Source organism: Chiloscyllium plagiosum, unplaced genomic scaffold (genome assembly GCF_037043375.1).
Source record: "Chiloscyllium plagiosum isolate Xiang-an unplaced genomic scaffold, Cpla_swu_hap1 HiC_scaffold_18, whole genome shotgun sequence".
Taxonomy (NCBI): Eukaryota; Metazoa; Chordata; class Chondrichthyes; order Orectolobiformes; family Hemiscylliidae; genus Chiloscyllium; species Chiloscyllium plagiosum.
The window spans coordinates 7,332,838-7,355,844 of NW_028270156.1; the positions used below are offsets into that span (position 1 = coordinate 7,332,838).

Consider the following 23,007-nt stretch of genomic DNA (forward strand, 5'->3'; position numbering starts at 1 on the left):
TCTTAACCAAATAGTGATATTGTGGATTCCAAAAACTTATTCTAATGAATACTGAATTCCCTGTCTTTAACTGAACTCAGCACAAAGTTTGTCCACATTGAATTGTTGGAAGATCTGTAGTTTGAAAAGATTTCAGTCTCAAAACCACAGAGCTGAATGCAATGCTTTGACTAATTATAGAGAGGTTTCCGATTAAGTATAGTTTCAGAATATTGCATTAGAACACAAGGACATACGAATAGGAACAGGAATAGGCAATTCTGCTTCTTTATTGCTGATCTCATCTCAGCCTTAACTCCCCTTTACTGCTTGTTCTCCATAAACCTTCAACCCCTTACTAATTAAACATCCATCTTTCTCCTCCTTAAATTTACTCAACGATATAGCATCCACTGCTCTCTGGGGTAGTGACCCTTTGGGAGAAGTAATTCCTCCTCATCTCTGTTTTAAATCTCACTACCCCTATCCAAAAACGATGTCCTTTAGTCCAAGATTACCCCAAACGAGGAAACAATCTCTCTATGTTAACTTGGTCTTGCATCTTATTTATCTCAACTGGATCTCTTATGCTTCTAAACTATGAAACCAAAAGAGAAAATGCTGGAATTTGGCTATGATTTGGAGACCAGAGTTATTATTTGGAGATGCCGGTGTTGGACTGGGGTGTACAAAGTTAAAAATCACACAACACCAGGTTATAGTCCAACAGGTTTAGTTGGAAGCACTAGCTTTCGGAGCACCGCTCCTTCATCAGGTGGTTCTAAACTACAGAGAGCCTTAACGGCTGAATCTCTGGTCATAAGGGAAATCCCTCATTTCAGGAATCAATCTAGCGGACCTCCTCTGAACTGTCTCCTATGCAATGCTTAGCCTTTCCTTTTATTTAAAAGTCCACTGATGCTTTCTTCAAGGGTTCCCACAGTGATGCAGAGGGAGATGCTCAGTGGTACCTGCTGTCTGAATGTGAATGGCTGGAATTGCAGTTCCGATTAAGCTAGACCTCCCGGCCAGGGGGCAGCACCGTCTGGAAGTCGCTAATCCGGAAGCTCTGTGAAAAGGCGATGAAACTTCCTGGTGTCAGTGGCTGTAATCTTTGTGTGTTTTTACTTAGCACTTTAGTGCTTTGTTTGGCTTATTTGCTGCATCATCTGGAGAATTCTGATCCAGGACCTCTGCCCATTTCTAGGTAAAACCATGGAGCTTCAGTGATGTTTGGTTTGCTGCTTATTCATATTGACTTGTGTCTAAACTCCTCTGAGAAAATTAACTGGAATGCAACTTTCTTGTTACTTAATGAATAGTAACCTTTCTCAGGTAATTGTGTGTCATTTCTGGTTCAATGTGCATGATCTAGCCTTTCAGATCTGCCTTTTATGTTCTGTTGTGGTTGCTTCTGGGTGTGACTTCAAGCTGAGGATTAACCTGTCAGTGACACAGCAACTTTGCACCAAACTCTTGGCAGCTCAGTTAATAGCAAAGTACTCTTGATACTGGAGATCGGAAATAAAAGTACAAATTGCTGGAGAAGTGCAGCAGGTCTAGTAGTATCTGTGGAGAGCAAAACTGAGTTAGTATTTTGGGTCCATTATCACTTAAAGTCATAAAGCACGGAAACACAGCCTTTGGTCCAACCAGTTCACACTGACCAAATTAAACTAGTCCCACCAGTCTGTGCTTGGACCACCTCGCTACAAGCCTTTCCTATGCATGACCTTATCCAAATGTGTTTAAATATTGTAACTTTACCTTCATCCACCACTTTCTCTGGTAATTCATTCCAAGCACAAACCACTCTCTGTTGAAAAATAAATGCCCCTCATGTACTCCAGAAGATGCCTAACCAATGTCCTGTGCAACCTGACATAATGGATCCTTGTGGGACACTACTGATCAGAGGCCTCCAGTCTGAAAAACAACCCTCCAGTGCCACCTTCTGTCTCCCACAACAAATCCCAATGGGTAAGCTAACCCTGAATCCCATGTGATCTAACTTTAATAATTATTCTTTGGTGCAGAATTTTTCCCAAGGCTTTGTTAAAGACCAAGTAAACATTGCCTGTCACTCTGCCCTCATTAATCACCTTGGTTACTTCATTTAAAAAAAACTGAATAAAGTCTATTTCCCCTTGCACAAAGTCATGCTGACTATCCCTAATCATTCCTTACCTTTCCAAATGCATGTAAATCCTACCTTTCAGAATCACCTCCAACATCCCACCATCAATATCAAATTCAGACGTCTATAGTTTCCAGGCTTGTGCTTACATCCTTTCTTAAACAATGGCATGACATTAGCACCTTTCAGTCCTTCAGTACTTCACCCATGTTTATAGATATTACAAATATTTCTACTAGGACTCCCACAATTTCTTCCCTAACTTCCCACAATGCCCTAGGATGCAGGTCCTGGAGACTTATCTACCTGGGACGCGTTGCCAGCAGAGGTGGTAGAGGCAGGCACGGTATTCATTTAAGATGCGTCTGGACAGATGTGTGAGTAGGTGGGGAGCAGAGGGATACAAATGCTTAGAAATTGACCGACAGGTTTAGACAGTACATTTGGATCGGATTAGGCTTGAAGGGCCGAAGGGCCTGTTCCTGGGCTGTAGATTTTTTTTGTTCTTTGTTCTTTTATGTTTTTTAAGACCTCCAGCACTTCCTTTACTGTAATGTGAAGTTTTCAAAACATTGGTATTTATTCCACTGAGTCTCTAGCCTTCATTTCTTTCTCAACAGTAAAAACTGACACAAAATATTCATTTAAATTCTCTCCCATCTCCTGAGGTTGAACACAACGATAACTTCGTTGATGTTTAAGGGGTACTATTCCCTGTCCAGTTGCTATCTTGCTTTCAATATATTTGTAGAACAGTTCCAAAGAGGCCATTGATTTGAAACAATAAATCTGCATTTTTTTCCATAGATGAGGCCAGACCTGCTCACTTTCTCCAACAACGTCTGCCTGTATTCACATCTGGCATGTTGTGTTGGATGAATAGAAATCTTTTAGTGCTCATTTTGGATGTACTGCCGTTAGCTTCCAGGAGAATGTCCCAGCTAACATTCCTGATCCTGATTGTTATCCTGTGACCCTTATTGAAAATGTGCCTCTGTGGGCTAGGGTCAGAGATTCCTCCTGTTGCAATCATTCACATGTGAGGAAATGGCTAGTCAGGGATTCAGGGCAAATGCAACCACAGTCTAGTGTAAGCCATTATTTCAGATTTCATTTGTCTTTATTTCTTCATAGAATGTGGGTGTTACTGACAAGGCCATCAATTGTTGTCAATCTCTAATTGAAGTGGGTAGCTTGCGAGGATCATGTCAGAGAACAACCCCATTATTGTGTCATACAAAATAAAAAGGTAAAGTCAGACATTAGGGCTGCTCTGTCATCTGAGAGAGACACCTAGTGGTGGTTTAACCCAAAAGTCACTGTCCCCGAGGTGAGGGGATAGATTGAGATGGAGAGTCCTTCCTGATAACCTCAGTCAGTGCAAGAATTCAACCTGTGCTGGCACCACTCTGCATTGCAAACCAGCTATCCAACCAACCGAGCTCACTGACCCCTTCCTTCAGGGTAACCTCAGCCATTGTGGGAATTGAACCCACAGGTAGGGCACATGGAGTAAGGATAGCAGATTCGCTTTCCGAAAAACTATTAGTGAACCAAATGGGTTTTTACAATGGTCACCACAGAAATTAGTAATTAATTTTAGCTGTCACTTCCAGATGCAGTAAAGAAAACAATTTGTTGAAAATATTGATAATGACAGCTTTTACTAGTCCAGTTATATTTTCTTCATAGCAATTAACTGATTTTTGCTTATATTATTTTTCCAGCATGTCTCTGGATATAAATAATCTCCGAGAAATGTACAAGACACTGAATAAGTCTTGTTTCATTCTTGGAGCTTCAGGGGAGACAGGGAAGGTGTTGCTGAAGGAGATTGTTGAAAGCAAACTCTTTGCCAAAGTCACACTTATTGGTCGCAGAAAACTAACCTTTGAGGACCCATCCTACGAGAATGTGGTAGGTTTTCGTTTATCTTGATTATCTCCCGTTTATGTGATTGTAAGCAACTCGATGGAGCCATAATACAAAGCCTGAAGAAATCAAAAGTTTTGAGTGATATTTAAACCATGAACATCTGTTGGTTCCAACATGGGAGAAATGTACCCATTGTTTGGTATGTGGTGCAATGTCAAATAGCACTCAAAATTCATCTTTACAATCAGTCAGAACATCTTTGCTCTCGTTTTGCTCTCTGTTGTCCCTCTCACAGTTCATTTCGAATGTCAAACTATCATTGAATTAATTATAAACCACAAATCATTGTGACTAAATGGGGATATGAGGAATTTTTGCTTCCAGGGGTATTTCCTCATATTCCACAGTCCTCTCTCACCTATCACTAAAGTTCACATTTTATACAGCTTTGAGGAAGACTCCTATGTGACTCCCTCCATAGTTACCCTGGCACTTTCTGTTTTGATTTCCGATCCTCAGGGGAGCTGATTGTCTCACAGTATTATCACTAGACTGTGCATCCAGAGACTCAGGTAATGTTCTGGGGACGAGCTTTCAAATCTGCCATGGCCGCCTGTTGGTATTGAATTCAGTAAAAAAAAAATCTGGAATCAAGAGTTTAATGATGACCATGAAACAATTATCTGGTATACTAATGACCTTCAGGGAAGGAAACTGCCATCCTTACTCTGTTTGGCTTACATGTGACTTCAGACCCACAGCAATGCGGTTGACTCTTAACTGCCCTCTGGGAAATTGAGGATAAGTAATCAATCCTGGCCTAGCCACATCTCCTGAATTAATCAGACAAAATCCACGGCATTTTAATTTAATGAACATTCCCATAACATTGTGGATGTTGCAGAGTAATTTTTGTCGGAGATATTGTTTGCTGAAACAAGTTACTGTCAGAACCTTTGAGGAGAACGACATTGTAAGGCATCTTGGAGCACCTAAGAAAGGGATATGAGTCACAGGATGTATGGGTCCATAGTTTCCTGAAAGTGGCATTACAAGTGGCTAAGGTGGTCAAGAAGGCATTTGGCATGCTTGCCTTCATTGAGTGGGACGTAGAATATGAACATTGGCAAGTCCTGTTGCAGCTGTGTAGAACTTCAGTCAGGGCACATTTGGAATATCTTGTATAGTTCTGGTCACCACATACCAGAAGCAGATGGAGGCTTTGGAAATAATACAGACATGGTTTACTGAGATGTTCCCTGGTGTGCAGGGTGTTAGCCATGAGGAGAGATTGGACAAACTCGGTTTGTTTTCACTTGAACGTTAAAGAATGAAGGGTGACCCAATAGAAGTTTAGAAAATGATGAGAGGCAGTGGATAGTCAGAGTCTCTTTCCCAGGGTACGAATGTCAATTACTAGGGGATTCGGAATCATAGAATCCCTATAGTGTGGAAGCAGGCCATTTGGCCCATCTAGTCCACACCAACGCTCTGAAGCGCATCTCACCCAGACCCACACCCTTATCGTATCCCTGTAACCCAGCATTTGCCATGGCTAACCCGCCCTACACATCCCTGAACACTATGGGCAATTTAACATGGCCAATTCATCTAACGTGCACATCGTTGGACTGTGAGAGAAAACCAGAGCACCTGGAGGAAATCCACGCAGACACGGGGAGAATGTGAAAGCCCCACACAGACAGTCGCCTGAGGGTGAAATTGAACCTGGGTCCCTGGCGCTGTGAGGCAGCATGTTAACTACTGTGCCACCCATACAGATGAGGAACAGCATCACAGATGAGTATGTCCCTGCAAACATGATTGCAGAAGAATCAGAACCTGGTACACAAGACAGCCAATACCAGCTGCAAAGAAAGTCATTTCTATTGAAATGAACAGCCTCCACTACAAAGCATAGCACGGAGAATGCTTCCGCCTTGGAGCATTTTGTTCATAGGGCTAAGCATACAAGACATTTCTGTATCACCAGCACAGCAATATCTTCAAGTGGGAAGCTAGGGAAGTGATTGCTGGGCCTCTTGCTGAGATATTTATATCATCAATAGTCACAGTGAGGTGCTGAAGACTGGAGGTTGGCTAACGTGGTTAACAAACGTTGTTTAAGAAAGGTGGTAAGGATAAGCCATGGAACTATAGACCGGTGAGCCTGATGTCGGTGGTGGGCAAGTTGTTGGAGGGAATCCTGAGGGACAGGATACACATGTATTTGGAAAGGCAAGGACTGATTAAGGATTGTCAACATGGCTTTGTGCATGGGAAATCATTTCTCACAAACGTGATTGAGTTTTTTGAAGAAGTAATAAAGAGGATTGATGAGGGCAGAATGATAGATGTGATCTATATGGACTTCAGTAAGGTGTTCGACAAGATTCCCCATGGGAAACTGGTTAACAAGGTTAGATCTCATGGAATACAGGGAGAACTAGCCATTTGAATACACAACTGGCTCAAAGATAGAAGACAGAGGGTGGTGGTAGAGGGTTGATTTTCAGACTGGAGGCCTGTGACCAGTGGAGTGCCACAAGGATTGGTGCTTGGTCCACTTGTCATCATTTATATAAGTGATTTGGATGTGAGCATAAGAGGTATAGTTAGTAAGTTTGCAGATGACAAAGAGACCAGAACTAGAGGGCATAAGTTAGGATGAGAGAGGAAAGATATAAAAGAGAACTAAGGGGCAACGTTTTCACTCAGAGGGTGGTACGTGTGTGGAATGGGCTGCCAGAGGAAGTGGTGGAAGCTGGCACAATCGCAACATTTAAAAGTCATTTGGATGGGTCTATGAATAGGAAGGGTTTGGCGAGGTGATGGCAGGTGGGACTAGATTGGGTTGGGATATCTGGTCGGCATGGACGAGTTGGACCGAAGGGTCTGTTTCCGTGCTGTACATCTCTATAACTCTGTGACTCGAAAACTACCAGACGAGGTCGCTATGAATATGTTATCATATTTACTTGAACAGGACCTTTGCAGAGTAGCTTGTGTGTGTAAACATGTGAACATACTAATGATCCAATTTTATGGAAATCATTATTTATGGAAGTGTTGGAATATACTCGGCCAATGATGCATTGGGAGCCAGGCAAATTTAATCAGATAAATCCAGAAGATTTTGAACATCCAACCCCTTGGAAGAAAAGCTTTCAAAAACTGTACAAAACAGTCCATGTAAAGCCTGGATTTGAAGAACACTTTTACAGTAGCACAGCAAGGTGTAAAGGAAGAGGAAATATGTTGTATCATAATACAACTGACACAGGTTTAAGGTAAAAGAGGCAAACTTTTAAGAGAGATGCAAGAGTTAAGTTATTTACACAGAAGGTGGAAAGTGCTTGGCATGTGCTGCCAGAGGAGCTGGTGGAGGCAGATACAATAACAACATTTAAGTTACATCTTGAATAGGCAGGGAATGGAGGGATATGGACATTGTAGAGGCAAAGGGTTTTTAGTTTAGTTAGGCATCACGTGTTGGCACAGTCTCGGTGGGCTGAAGGGCCCATTCCTTTGCAGTGCTGTTCTTTATTCTTGGAGTGAAGGGTGAAAACTTTTGACGAAGTGTATTTTTTTTTGTTGGCAATATTTCAGTTTAATAGATTCTGTATTTCTTTTTAATTTAAACAGGTCCAGGAGATTGTTGATTTTGAGAAGCTGGATGAATATGCAGCTGCTTTCCAAGGCCATGATGTAGGGTTCTGCTGCTTGGGAACAACCCGGGCTAAGGCTGGCGTGGTAAAGAGAAGTATTACTTATTGTTTTACAATATTCTTCAGCGAATGTAATCTGACTGCATGAACCTGAAACCTGCCAGGGAACCGGGTAGCTGTGGGGAGGTCAGTTTCCAAGATGGCGGCAGCAGAGTAGGTAGCAAGTGGGCTCCTGAGCCCGAGACTCGTCCACTCCATCCGCTTCACTTTTTTTCTTTTCCCCCTTTTCTACTTTTTTTTATCTTTATACTTTTTAATTTTACCGGAATTGGTGGCAAGGTGAGGATTTGGGTTTCTGGTAGTGTAGGTGGAGACTGGTTTGGGTCCAGCCCAGTTGGAGGCTGCATCATTGAGGTTGGACTATGGCGGGGGCCCATTGTCTGCGACAGCAGCGTTGGGTTTTGGACCAGCATCGGCGAAGTTGGCCCAGTAAAGACTCGTGGTGGCGGCTGTATCAATGGAGGCAAGATGGCGGCAAAGAGTGGCAATTCTGTTCCAGTAAGGGATTTCAAGACTGGCCAACTGCTTTGTGCTAGTGGATCCAGGCCCATGGCTAAACACTTCATAAGAACTGCACAGTTGAATGTTTCTTCATTTTAGGGTGGCTCATTGGTTAGCGCTGCTGCCTCGCAGCGCCAGGGACATGGGATCGATTCCAGCTTCGGGCGACTGCCTGTGTGGAGTTTGCACATTGTCCCCATGTCTGCGTGGGTTTCCTCTGGGTTCTTAGTTTCCACAATACAAAGATGTGCAGGTTAGGTGAATTGTTTATGCTGAATGGGATAAGTAGGTTAGGTGCATTGGTCAGGGGTAAATAAAGGATAAGAGGTTCAGGGAATGGGTCTGGGTGGGTTAGTTTGGAGTGTCAGTGTAGACTTGTTGGGCTGAAGGGCCTGTTTCTACACTGTAGGGATTATAAGATTATGGTTTCAATGTTTTGGTTTATTTTTTGTGTTTCAAGATAGTGCTGGAGAGTGGCGACACTTTCAACTGTATTTATAACAAAATACGTGTGACAATAAATAATTCAAATCAAGTCATTTCCCATCGTAGGAGAGTCTAGAACCAGGGGTCGTTGTCACAGAATAAGGGGTTGCTCATTTAAGACAGAGTTGAGGAAGCATTTTGGGAAAGCAAATCTTAGCAGGACTTATACACTTAATAGTAAGGTCCTAGGGAGTGTTGCTGAACAAAGAGACCTTGGAGTGCAGGTTCATAGCTACTTGAAACTAGAGTTGCAGGTAGATAGGATAGTGAAGAAGGCATTTGGTATGCTTTCCTTTATTGGTCAGAGTATTGAGTACAGGAGTTGGGAGGTCATATTGTGCCAGTATAGGACATTGGTTCGGCCACTTTTGGAATAGTGCATGGAATTCTGGTCTCCTTCCTATCGGAAGAATGTTCTGAAACTTGAAAGGGTTCAGAAAAGATTTACAAGGTTGTTGCCAGGATTGGAGGATTTGAGCTACAGGGAGAGGCTGAACAGGCTGGGGCTGTTTTCCCTGGAGCGTCGGAGGCTGAGGGGTGACCTTATAAGGGGCATGGATAGGAGAAATAGACAAAGTCTTTTCTATGGGGTGGGGGAGTCCAAAACGAGAGGGCATAGGTTTAAGGTGAGAGGGGAAAGATATAAAAGGGACCTAAGGGCAACATTTTCACTCAGAGGTGGTACATGTATGGAATGAGCTGTCAGAGGAAGTGGTGGAGGCTAGTACCGTTGCAACATTTAAAAGGCATCTGGATGGGTGTATGAGCAGGAAGGGTTTGGAAGGATATGAGCCAGTTGCTGGCGGGTGGGACTAGATTGGGTTGGGATATCTGGTCGGCATGGATGGGTTGGACTGAAGGGTCTGTTTCTGTGCTGTACATCTCTATGACTCGAACTACCCTCTGAGCAAAGAAATTAATCTGTGGAATCGAGGGCTACAGAGGTTGGGTCGTTCCGTATATTCAGAACTGAAATAAACAGATTTTTAGTCTGTACAGGGAATCAAGGGATATGTGGAAAAGGCAGGAAAGTGGAGTTGACGGCTATCAGATCAGTCATGATCTGATTGAATGACAGAGTAGATTTGATGGGTTGAATGACCTACTTCCTCTTCTACGTCTTATGGTTTGACACAGTATTAGTGACTGCGGCATGAAATTAGGATTTATTTTTATATAAACGTTTAAATAATCTCCTACCTGTTGCTGCCTGGCAGCGGTATGGGTTCAGGAGTCTCTGGTGTACTCTGATACCTGCCTGTTGACTGTCCTTCACAAGTGAGGCTTTTACAGGCCACTAGCCTGGTCATTTCATCAGGCAATACCAAGGCAGCCCTCGTTCTGACCCTTATCGCAAAATCACCATCAGCAATAACAAACTTCATTTGTGTAACACCTTCAACGTGATAAAATGCCCAGGGAATTGAGCAATCAAAAATTGACTTGCTATATAACCCACATAAGATATTGAATTGAATTAGCTTTATTGTCACATTGAATACAATGAAATGTTTACAAGTTGCCATTTACAGTGCCAAAGGTACTTACAAGTACAAAGGCACCTAAGTACAGATTCTTGAATATAAATTCATAGGAAAAAGAAATTAGAAAAAAAAGTAAAAAGTCCCACATTGCAAACCTGCAGAAGATCAAAATCATGGTAATAAGTTTGAAAAATAAAAGAAGAGGAAGTTTAGAGTAACAGTTTTTCCATGATAGTATATTGAAAGATTCAGACAGGTGACCAAACAATTGGACCGAGCAGTAGGTACGAAGGAGCATCTTAAAGGAGGCGAGTGATGTGGAGAGAACTGGGCAGAGAATCCCACACCTGAGTCTTTGGCGGCTGTAGGAGCATTCCCAAAGCCTGGGGACTGAGCTCTCATCGACTCAGTCTGTCAGCACCAAACCTGTCTAAAACGGGAAGAATTTGCTTCATTCATTTCCATTTTGAACAATGGCTCGGTAGACTGTAAAGGACCTCTCTTGGTTTGTGGGATGGCAGGGCTGGGAGCATGAGCTGATATTAATACACGACTAATGAAATATGGATACGCTCCAGTTACTGATTATTCAGGGACATTGAGATCCTGTTTTCTTTGGGGGAAGCTGAGTTACTATTGTATTGCTCCTGTGCTGTCGTTCAAGAATGTCGCTCATCCCCACCTTCTCAAGGGCAGCCAGGTATGGGCAATAAATGCTGACCATGCCAGGGATGTCAATATCCCAAGTGCGAATGAAAAGAGAACTCTGGTCGAAGCAGCCAATTCAGAAGCAGTGTAATACTCACATTAAGAGGCTTTTCTACACTTTGAAGGATAAGCATATTTAATCGGATATTGTGGTAGAGATTAAATATGAAATCTGGTAAATGGTTTTGAAGGAATTAGTTAGCCACTTTGAAGAATTGATGTATTCATTAGAGTTGCTATTATTTAGATTTTATTGTCATGTGTTCTCAAGCACAGTACAGTGAAAAGTGATTAATGTCACCACATTAATGCCTTACCAAGATATAAACAAACTCAGGTACAAAGTAGCAAAAAATACTTTAACAAGTTAAGCATTACCTTCGTAGAGTAAGTAGAGAAATAAATAAATAAGGTAATAGTTAACATTAAGATCCTTCTTGATATAAACTGGAAAAATAAAGGAGTCATGTTAAACGTTGACTAGTTTTTGATGTCTGCTTGCTGGGGCTCCAATCACCTCCATTTAGCTCACTCTCTGAGACACCTCAGCTACCTGTTCTTACGACAGCTGCAGATACTTGGGGGACCTCCTTACACTGCTCACTGTTCCTGTGGGGGCTGGAGTGAGTGATGGCAGAAATTGATTATTATGAGTTTTCTTTTTTGTTCACAGCAATCTGACAGAGACCAGAGTGCTGTTGTGATAAATGATGTGCAGGTTAGGTGGATCGGCCATGCTAAATTGTCCTGTCATCTCCAGGGACATGCAGGTTAAGTGGTGGATTAGCTGTGGTAAATGTAGGGTTATGGGGATAGGATGGAAGAGCTGGATCTGGATGGGATGCTCTTCAGAAGGTCAGTGTGAACCTGATGGGCTGAATGGCCTCTTTCCACTCCATAGGGGTTCTATGATTTTTTTTCTGACTCATCAAGGCAGTGCAGAATTGGATGGAGGTTTGATGCAAGTGAATAATACTTGGGAGTACTTCGGAGGCTGAATGGCCTTTTTCCATGCCATAAGGATTCTATAATTTTATTAAATGGATGACCTTGTAAACGCTGTCTCCATAAGCTGTTGACCAGGTTAAAGCTGTAATCAGGTGAAAGTAAGAACTGCAGATGAGAGTAGAGAGTGTGGTGCTGGAAAAGCACAGCAGGTCAGGCAGCATCCGAACAGCAGGAGAATTGACATTTCAGGCAAAAGCCCTTCATCATGAATCCTTCCTGATGAATGGCTTTTGCCCGAAATGTTGATTCTCCTGCTCCTCAGATGCTGCCTGACCTGCTGTGCTTTTCCAGCAACACACTCTCGACTCTAAAGCTGCAATCATCCTGATCTTTATGGTTCTGTGCCATGGAGCATTGAATGCCCAGTCTTGATCTTAAAGTGTAGAAGTTTACAGCTCAAAAACTGGCCATTCTGCCCAACTTGTCTGTGCCAGCATTTAGACCTCACTGAGCCCCCTCCCACTCTAGTTCTCCACAACCTATCTAATTCATCTCAAACTCCTGTCTCTGTCATGTGAACAGAAAATTCAAAAGCTTTCAAACACATGCCTTAAGTTTTAATTGGTGTAGTTTTAGTTTGCAGAATAACCCCTTATATTCCACTCAGCAGTTTGGGACTCCGAAGGATTTTCAGCAAGGGTCCACTGATTATGTCAGACTGAAAGATAAGCATCCCTTAAAGAAAGTCATTAACAAACATTAAATAATCAAAGCAAAATTTAAAATTAAACTAGAAGGTCATTGAGAGTGGAGGTGAGGCGCTCTCGCCCCCCATGGTGCCCCCCAATCAAGGATAACCACGAACATGCCAGCAGACACCACATGCCTGCTCCCCAAGGATACCCGGGTGTAGACGTAGAGAAGAGGGCAGTTGGTCTGATGACCCCTGTCAGTCCTCCCGTCCCCAAATGACTGAAGCACAGACATTTGAGGAGCAGCCCCTTCAAGAAATGAAACCAGTGCTGCAACTTTGAGACTCAGTGCCTGTGGACAATACACTCTTGGTGGCACCCACATGAGCTCGTAACGTGAATTCTTCCTAATGGGAAGATGCCATTCCTTAATGGGACCCATCCATTCTGTGAGAATCCCCCATGTCTTTCGACTGAGGCTTCTGCAAGAACGGTATCCTTTAAAATCCTGCCTCTGTGCTGCTGCTCAAAGTATTTAAAGGAGGCCACGCTCTTAAATAAATCACCTACAAAGAAACTGGAGGGAATATTGGTCTTTACACACAGCATTGAATTGTTGGATGTCGAGAAACTTACAACATTTTCAACATTTCTAAATTTACTTGATTCATGCTTAAAACCATCCTTAAGAATAAATTGAATTTTTTTTTGTCTTTCAAAGCCTGAAAAAGTGTCCCTTGAGATGTAATTGCCATGCATGAGTGCACCTTAATTTTATTTGAGCCGTTCTCTTTATTGAGATTCACGTCTATAAAGTTGTGTTTTTAGTCACCTAGGGAACCTCACGCAAATTCCTTTCTTTTCTGCTGGATGAAAATTTCGGGATTAAGCCCACTGGCTGCTAATAGGACAATATTTTGCTTTGTTTGGGGCAGCTTCATCAAAAGAAACAGCAAGGCAACTTGTCAACTCGGAGCTATTGAGAGGGGATGATGGCTGAGCGTGGGTCTAAGAAGTAGTGGCGTGGGCTCTTGTTCACAGGCAAGGGTTCGCTCCTTGTTAGGAGCACTTCTGCAGAAGGGACGCCAGCGTCTGTTTCTGGGCTCGCATTGATGTGGTGTATTGGTAATCGGATTTAAAGTGAGCTCCAGTATCTATGTCAGTTCAGATTTCATCAAGTGACCATTGAAGGGGCTGCTGCGAACTGAACTCTGCTTTAGGACATTGACCAAGGACTAAGGGCAGAGAAATTGCGCGTCATTTAATTTGAGCATTGGAGGTGTCGAATAATTGACTTGTATTTTCGACACTCTTGAGGCTGTTAAGTTCTGCTTGCGTCTGTTTGTCTAAATTCTTTAAAATAAGCCTTTGGTGTGTGGAGTCGGGAGAGGGTGAATTGGAATCGAATGTACCGAATGCTATTCAGCATTTCCATAGCGGCACACAGTAAAGAAAGTGACTATAAAATCATTGTGGGAGGTCACTCGCTGAATCTATTTTATTTTAAATCCAAATTGAAATGTAGTTTTAGCAACAGAACAATTATGACACTGATGTTTCATGAGGGACAACTGACAGAAGACTTCAAGCATTTTTATTTCGTCTTCCTTGGTATGTTTTTTCAATTTCCCTAGTCCCTGTTTTTAAACAGACACTAAAGAATGTAAAAGTCGATAAAAAGCCTGACCCAGATCTTTAATGGTAAACTTCTGTATATCTTCCTTTTAGGAAAGGTAGAGAGAGAGAGAGAGAGAGAGAGGGGGGGGGATTGAAAATCTGTTGAATAATGAAAGGTACCTATTAATTATGCCAATTGGATGTGCAATGCTTTAATTCTGTGATTAGAAAGTGAGATGATTTTGCTGTTCTGAATCCTGTTGTTTGGATCTGCATTGCTTTTTATTATTTGTTCTTTACGTTTGTTCTTTGTATTCCCTTGGCACTTTTTAAAATTGACATCGCCCAAAGTCAACCATATATTATTAGGAGAAAGTGAGTACTGCAGATGCTGGAGACCAGAGTTGAAAAATGTGGTGCTGGAAAAACACAGCAGGCCAGGCAGCATCCGAGGAGCAGGAGAATCGACATTTTGGGCATAAGCTCTTCATCAGGAATGACTCTCCTGCTCCTCGGATGCTGCCTGACCAGCCGCGCTTTTCCAGCACCACACCTTTTGACTCTGATCTCCAGCATCTGCAGTTCTCACTTTCTCCTCCTTTAAAACCAGCATCTTCAGCCAAGTTGTTTTTGTCACCCTCCAATTATTGCCTGATACTCCTTGGCTTCGCTTTTATGATTGTGCTTCTGTGATGTGTCATGAAATACCAGAAATGCTGTGTAACTACAAATCATTATATACTGCAAATAAAAGCAAGAGACGTTGGAGATGGCAGCAATGCAAGGTAACATTGAGGAAAGCTGTACGCTTGTGACAATACAGGTCACAGTTCAGTTTCAGTTTCAGACTCTACAGAATGTCTCTTTCCCTTGCATTGCAGGAAGGCTTCATTCGAGTGGATCACGATTACGTATTAAAGTCAGCTCAACTTGCCAAAGCTGGACGGTGCACTCACTTTAACTTGGAGTCTTCAAAAGGAGCTGACAAAGGCAGTTCCATTCTATATACAAAAATTAAGGTTGGAAAATTTTGAGTGTAATATTACTTCAAAGTGATTCTGTTAATTCTGCCCAGGGGCAGCCTCGCTGACCACATAGATACCCCGTGTCCTTTTAGTTCACTGACACACTAAGTTATTGGATTACAATGCCTGAGGATTATATTTGTCAGTTTTGCTTTGGCACAGTAAGACACTATTAAAGACAGAGTGAATTAGAAAGCCAAGGTCAAATACAACACATTAATGTTACTGTGCACTTCTAGCATTTGACTGCATTATAACTTTTAACATTGCTATTTTTATGAATAGTACTAGCTTAGTAACTAAGCTGAGAATCAGGGTGGCTAAGTGGTTAGCATTGTTGTCTCACAGTGTCAGTTCTATCTGTGTAAAGTTCGCACATTCTCCCCATGTCTGCATGGGTTTTCTCTGGGTGCTCTGGTTTCCTCCCGCAGTCCAAAGATGTGCAGGCTAGATGGCTTAGCCCTGGGAAAAAACGGGGTTACAGGGATAGGATGGGGGTGGGTATGGGTGAGATGCTCTTTGGAGGGTCGGTGTAGACTCGATGGGCCAAATGACCTCTTTCCACATTGTAGGGATTCTACGATTTTATCGAACCCATCAAGGCACTGCACAATTGGATGGATGTTTGATGCAAGTAAATAGTACTTGAACCTAAATTTTTAACTTAATATTGTGAGGAGATAAGTGAGGAGAGACACTGGGGGTTGGATTTTGCATGATTTTCTGCATCAAAGGAAATAGTTTCTCCACATCACCATTCATTCTCCTGTACTGAAGGAAATATGAGCTAAGTTGTCCTATTAATTTAATTAGGAGAAGGGCTCATGCCCGAAACATCGATTCTCCTGCTCCTTGGATGCTGCCTGACCTGCTGTGCTTTTCCAGCAACACATTTTCAGCTATTAATTTAATTCCCTGTATCATTTCTATATCTCCACTGCAGTTCCACCAGAGACGATATATCTTTACAGAGATGTGATGATTCACACTCAGCACTATACTCTAGATAGTGTTTAACCAGATCCCCAATGCATTACATCCTCCGTATTGTACTCCAGATCCGTTTTGAGATAAAAGCCAATAATCCATTTTTCTTCTTGAGTTCTCTGTCTAAATGGTGATCCAACCCATGATCTCCACGGGGACCAGAACATAGAGGTAAGTTGCAAAGCCATCCTTATCAGAATAGTGATCGAACCCCATATTGTTGGTATTTGTCTGACCCTGACACCAGCATTCCACAGAGCCCAAAGATGCACATCTTTGCCTGGAGCCAGGGCTGGTGAGAGTAGAGGCTCCAATTTTCTGACCATCACATGACTATATAGGAATCTTTCTCACTGTAATCATATGTCATTGGTGAGTCAGTTGTTCAACCAACTTATCCTTACAAAACTCAAAGAAAACATGTTCGACATTAGATATCATTTTGCCAATGGACAGCATTGACTAAATAGTCCTAGTTGTGCTAGGAATTACGCTGGAAGCCAATTTAAGATCATCAGTCAGGCTCACAGTTTTTTGAGCATGCTCGAAGTTACATATATTAACACAAGGGGCCCTTTGTAAATCATCTGTATATCGTACCATTCTCAATGAGTAAAGGGCTGTGGAGACTGCCAATCCTGCTGCATTCTTCAAGGCAACACTCAGACCAGTCAGAGTCAGATTAACAGTTAACAATTCAGCTACAACACCAGAGTAACCATTGTGACCATACTGCCCCTTTAACAAGGTTATTCTGCCCTTGGTTTTCTCAAGAGGGGTTGTAAAGGCAGAGGTGCTGATATGTCTCGGGAAAGCTTACTTTAAACAATAGCAGAGGAGTGCCGGTACTCCCAATTCAAGTTTTCTTCTAGTTTGGTTTTTTTAGCAGCAGTCAGAAAACTGCAGGTAGCAGAGAAGCAGCTACAGTGAAAAGAGATTCCATGCTTCAACAGAGGTCTTGCCTGAACTTTCTCTCTAAAATTCTCTTGCCTGTAAGATTCTCTGTTTGACTACCATTTGCCAAGGGATTTTGCAGGGAATTGGAACAGTTTCATTAAGTTGCAATTTCGAGTCATTTGGGTTTTCATTTAGTTATTCTAAATTCTGTTTTCTTTTGTTCGTGTTTCAAGTGTAGGGTGTAAATAAATTGTTTTGCCTGAAGCCAAGTGGTTTGGCCAGCTGCATCACTTCTGGAATATCCACTTCCCATCAGCCTTTTTAAAAAAAAAAAGGATGTTGTGATCTGGGCTACCTTCTTAAAATATTTTGACGGGATCTGACCTGGTCCATAACACCATGATCCAATCAATCAGCAATCTCTTCCTCGTGCTATATAAATTGGTGCTCCCTTTACAAGGTTAGTTCCTTGTGTTTCAGTCCAAGGGAGTGCAAGTTGAACAGTTTCGAGTTGGTATCTATTTTAGCTTTTTTTTTAGGATGCCATCATTGATCTTAACCAGTGGGAAGAGGTATTTTGTTGTGCAAGCAGGTTACAGAGGATTTGAAGTAATTATCCAATGACTGATACCTCCCACATATAGATATTCAAGCACAGTGTATCTGAATAATGTCACTGTTGAACAGGAACCAAAGATATCAGTGTTACACTGTAGATGTTTGCTCATCAGTCAATGGTTCAGGGATGTTAGAACATACTTCTGAAGTAGTGGGACTTGAACCCTGACCTTCTGGCTCAGAGTGATAGACTCTACCACTACACCACCAGAGCCCTCAGTGTTGCACCGTATTGTCAAACCAGAGTAGAGGTCCCATTCCATCACTCTAAACCTGAACAGTATTTCAAAGAAAAACAGAGGACTGGGATTCTGGAAAACAGTAATCCTGACATCAACAAAACAGAGAACAGTTTGTCTGGTCATTATGTTATGATTATTTGAGAGATTTGAAAGTGGAGTACTTCATTTTCTATATTGCAACAGTGACTACACTTGCAAAGTATTTCACTGGCTGTAAAGCACTTTGGAAAGTACTGAGATTGCAAAAAAAGGTTATGTAAATGTGTATGGTCAGGTCAGATATTGGACATTGGTTTCTTCTGGCCAGTTGAGGTCCAAGGAAACATTGATACTTTAAAGGTGAGGCATTGAACGGGCACGGGTTCTTGGTGGAAGGATTCACTAACAACCCCTCCCCTCCCCCCCCCCCCACACCCCCAAGCTTCATTCATTACATATTAATTCATAATCTTGAAATGTGTCTCTGAGCTCGTTCACTTGCTTGTAATGGGATGCTTTAAGTTCAGCTGAATAAACCTGGATTGTTAAAACTGGAATTTTGTGTGGGCTCTTGAGTCCCAGTAGCAGTATCCCTATCTTTGAGCCAAAACGCCTTGGTTCAGGTCTGTCCTGCACCAGACGTATGGAATACCATCCCTCAGCAGGCTGATTAGAAAATACCTGGGAGATTGCTGAGGAGAATTTTTGATGACCAGTTTTAAACAAGTAACATTATTGTTTCTATTTTAAAATTCACTCCTAAACAGGGTCAAGTGGAAGCTGAAATTGAAGAGCTGGATTTTGACAGATACAGCATTTTTCGTCCTGGGTAAAGTCAATTTCCTTTTTTACATTGTTAATTCCGGCTCCTTTTCTAATTTAATTCGTAATTTCTTCCTTTTAATTCCATGAAATGAACAGTAAGAATGTGAGACAACAAACAGAAATTGCTGTAAAAGATCAGCAGGTCTGGTGGAAAGAAATCCACCAGACCTCTAGTGGAGAGTTAACATTTTGGATCCTTCCTCCGAACCTGTTTCATAAGAATATGAATCTGAATAAATGGGTGCTTGGTTTTTAACCGAAAACAACAAATGCTGGAGATCACTATGGGTCATAGAATCCCTACAGTGTGGAAACAGATCCTTCAGCCCAACAAGTCCACACCGACCCTCCGAAGAGTAACCCACACAGACCCATTCATCTACCCTATATTTACCCCTGACTAATGCACCTAACCTACACATCCCTGAACACTATGGGCAATTTAGCATGGCCAATTCACCTAACCTACACATCTTTGGATTGTGGGAGGAAATCGGAGCACCCGGAGGAGAATGTGCAAATTCCACACAGATAATCGCCTGAGGTTGGAATCAAACCCGGGCCCCTGGCACTGTGAGGCAGCAGTGCTAACTATTGAGCCATCGTGCCGCCCCTTCTTCAGAGCACTAATGAAGAGTCATTAGACTCGAAATGTTAGCTTGCTGTCTCTCCATGGATGCTGTCTGACCCACTGTAATCCCCAGCATTGGCAGTAATTTGCTTCTTGGTTTTTAATGCTGGTCCTAATATTTGTGTACTTTCTAATATTCCTCTGCAGTTTCTAATTTTTTTTTCTAATCTTAAATTTGAAACAGAGTCCTGATGTGTGACAGAGAAGAATCAAGACCCATGGAATGGATGACAAGAAAACTTCTTATTCCTGTAGCGTATATGTTTCCAACTGCAATAACAACCCCTATGCCTGTGCTAGTGAAGGCCATGATGAATAATGTTGTACTGCCAGCTGACAAGAAAATGGAATTGTTTCATAATAAACATATCCATGAGCTTAGTAAGCTTGGAGAAATTAAGGCCAAGTAGCATTTTTCAAAGTTGACTTTCAAGTCCTCAGTTTACCTTGGCCTTCGGTTTCCTTTATACCTTCTGACTGGGGTCTCCCTGATTATCTATTATCACATTAAACAGTTATTTTGAGGATTGCTTTAAAAAGACACATTTTGTTGAAGCTTTGATATGGTTTTCCTTATTAAAGATATTCTTGCAAATTGTCCTGAAATGTGCAAGCTTCAACAAATAGTATCTTTCTTCAGCAATAACAGCTCTCTCTTCATGGTGCTGCAGGGGGCACAGTCTGTCTGCTTTTTCTTTTGTTGGGAGGCATCTGGTTTCTGTTTGCTTGTGATTGGTTGAATTGAAATTTGATGAAGGTGGACCTCAAATAAAACATCTCCTATACCATGTTATGATCCCAGACTAGATCACGAGGTTTAGATTACAATCTAGGGACCAGTAACTTTATGTTAAAATAGAGAATGTGTTGGATCCCATATACAGTACTTAGGCAGTAAAGCAACGAGATTCCAAAGTTTTGAACAAACAGAAAAAAATTTTATATCAGTAATATAATCTATAATTTACAATATTTTAACATCTGTAATTACAGGAGAAATCAGACAAACCAGTATCTCTCTACCTACAGGTCATATCAGATAGTAAAGGTGGTCATGACAAGTTCAACACATTTTTCTGGCCCAGACATTAGGGACACTGTAGGTCATCGAATCTCTTTAAAACTTCACAAAGGATTCCAATTCTTCACTTTTGAAGATTTGTCCTGAAACTCACTGGAAAACCAGACTGTCGTGAAATGTCTCATGGACTGCTCATGTTGAGCTTCCTTTCTTGGCACTGTGGCTCCCTGGATTTCTGAACTTGCACTCTGCTGCCTACTCATTGGTATAATTTAGCTTGTCCAAAGAGGGCTAGTGTCACCAAACTGGCAATGTCCCAAGCTGCACCAAGCAAATGCTGCTTGTGGGTTTCCTTCGCCTCCACTCTTAGCTGCATTGAACTGTTGACTGCTGGACAATTCTTCTGAGTTGCACAGATCCTAGAGCTTTTTCTGAGCACTAACCCAAAGCGCTTTGCTGCACGTTATGGCTTCTCAGAGCCTGAAATGTATGGTCCCATCGCAACTCCTTCTTAAGCCCAAGTACATAGAAGCAGTGAACTTCCATCCCCTTCTCAACCATGCTATTAACAAAAGCACTTTTCCTGTGGAATACCTAACTCTTTCTAGCTGGCTGACTAAAATTGATTCTGACCCTTGAACTGTGTTGAGTGACCTATTGAAAGATTTGTAACAACCCTCACTCTTGTTCTTAGGTGGAATTAAATGTAGCAACCACTGGAACGGTTGAGTGTAATAACCATTGGAATGCCCCATTCCCAGAACATTACAATATTCACAGATTACTAGTTTACACAATACAGTTGGAAACATAGAAAAAATTTCATCACAACAACCTTATAATCAGTTTATTTTTTATTACCTTAACCTTTGTTCTGCCTTGATTTGTTTCCCACTCTGTTCAGAACTTTGGCTCTGAGTAGATTTTGATTTTTGTTTTCTTGTATTAATTAGCAAAAAAAATTACAATGGTGTAATGATTTTGTTTCATTTTATACATCTAATTATCAGGGATAAGCACATTGGAAACAGTGTGGTATTGTTTCCAATGCCAAATTAGTGTTTTTCCCACAGGCCTTAATATGTAGCTGTCTCATCCCTGAAAGTGATTAATGTCCACTTTGATGAGTCACGCATAACTCAGGTTTTAGAACTTTTTTTGACTTTGTCATAAGTTGTCAGGACCGTACCATGCCAGGCACACTACAAACTACTGACTGCTTCTAGGGCAGTACTGGTAGATGAAAGAAACACATTTTGAATTTTAAAATGTGCAATAATTCTTTAATTGAGCCAAAGTGCGAAATTAGATCAAACTTGGCCTGCAAGTGTTTGTGGAGTTTTGACTGTGGTTCCTGAGGTGATGTGAATCAGGTTAAAACGAGAGAAATGACACTAACCAAATCTCTCACTCTCTCCAGAAACTATCACCCAACACTTGTTTTGTAACAATTGGTGCAATAAAATATCTAGAAGCTAATCTAGGATTCTGTAAATGGCTGTGAAAGCTCTTCTGTATAAGTGTTGCCAAGTATTAAATATTAAACATGCTTTACCTGGTAGTTATAGAAATTACTGTTCTCTTATTTTGCCTTGCATTGTTGTAGCTTTGAGTTTATTTTTAAATGATTAATGTTTAGTTTATGCATGTGTAATGATTAGGCAAGGGATGTCTTAATGTTATTTTCTGTTTAATTGTGGTGAATGTAAGACACTGTTAGCCTTTGTCTGTTGTTCTGCTCCTGGTGCTGGTGAGATTGTCTATATGTCCCCAGGCTGACAATAAACTCCGTGATAGAGGAGACTTAGTTTTCATGACCTGCTTTAAATATAAAAATATTTTGCGTGGAACAGTTAGTTTGTGTTTTCTTTTTGAGTTTTAGTTGATTTCATTTGTAACTTAGAATATGTTAAAGGGAATTGGTTACTGTCTTTTGATGTACACGACTGACCTCTATACATATTTTACTTTGGTATTAAGTTCTGTAATTGTCTTATCAGAAATTATTATATAAAATAATCTTGGTTGTAGAGATTTAATAAAATAGTAAGGTTTGATTCTCAATAAAGTGACCCCTATCTCTCTGAAACACAAGAGGCAGCACGGTGGCTCAGTGGTTAGCACTGCTGCTTCACAGCACCAGGGACCCAAGTTCGATTCCAGCCTTGGGTGACTGTGTGGAGTTTGCACATTCTCCCCGGGTTTCCTCTGGGTGCTCCGGTTTCCTCCCACAGTCCAAAGATGTGCAGGTTAGGTGAATTGACCATGCTAAATTGTCCATAGTGTTAGGTGTATTAGTCAGAGGGAAATGGGTCTGGGTGGGTTTTTCTTCAGAGGGTCGGTGTGGACTTGTTGGGCTGAAGAGCCTGTTTTCACACTGTAGGGAATCTTATCAATGTTATCTTTTCAAAGTGCCTTTTTGGTTAAATTGATACAGATTTTAGCAGTTCCTGTGAGGTCACAAAAACAAATGGTTATTTTGAGTAGAATAAAGTGATAGACTCTTGAACTTTTCAGAACACTTCTTAATGTGTAATTTAGATGTTAACGGCAATATTATTCTTTGAGATCCACCATACCTGTTCTCTCAGCAGACCCAGATTACTGTGGTGGTATCTCATTATCGT

The 23,007-nt window shown here is 41.6% G+C and overlaps 1 protein-coding gene across 2 annotated transcripts; it reads left to right on the forward strand.

The window, feature by feature from the left end:
• The first annotated feature begins 1,057 nt into the window (after window positions 1-1,057).
• Window positions 1,058-22,230, forward strand: htatip2 (HIV-1 Tat interactive protein 2). Of its 2 annotated transcripts, none has more exons than XM_043705386.2 (6): window positions 1,058-1,186; window positions 3,844-4,033; window positions 7,637-7,744; window positions 15,037-15,174; window positions 18,671-18,732; window positions 19,544-22,230. In XM_043705386.2, exons 1-6 carry the CDS (start codon window positions 1,062-1,064, stop codon window positions 19,767-19,769), a joined length of 849 nt encoding a protein of 282 aa, XP_043561321.2. In that variant the 5' UTR covers window positions 1,058-1,061; the 3' UTR covers window positions 19,770-22,230. The 2 variants fall into 2 exon arrangements, with proteins under 2 accessions (XP_043561321.2, XP_043561322.2); XM_043705387.2 differs by having other exon boundaries at window positions 1,176-1,314.
• Window positions 22,231-23,007: the final 777 nt, after the last annotated feature.

Excerpts from the sequence above, each read along its gene's own strand:
- htatip2 (XM_043705386.2), top strand. The coding sequence starts at position 1,062 with ATGAAACTTCCTGGTGTCAGTGGCTGTAATCTTTGTGTGTTTTTACTT. Across the intron at positions 1,187-3,843 it reads GGACCTCTGCCCATTTCTAG|CATGTCTCTGGATATAAATA; the intron begins GTAAAACCATGG and ends TTATTTTTCCAG. Across the intron at positions 7,745-15,036 it reads CCCGGGCTAAGGCTGGCGTG|GAAGGCTTCATTCGAGTGGA; the intron begins GTAAAGAGAAGT and ends CTTGCATTGCAG.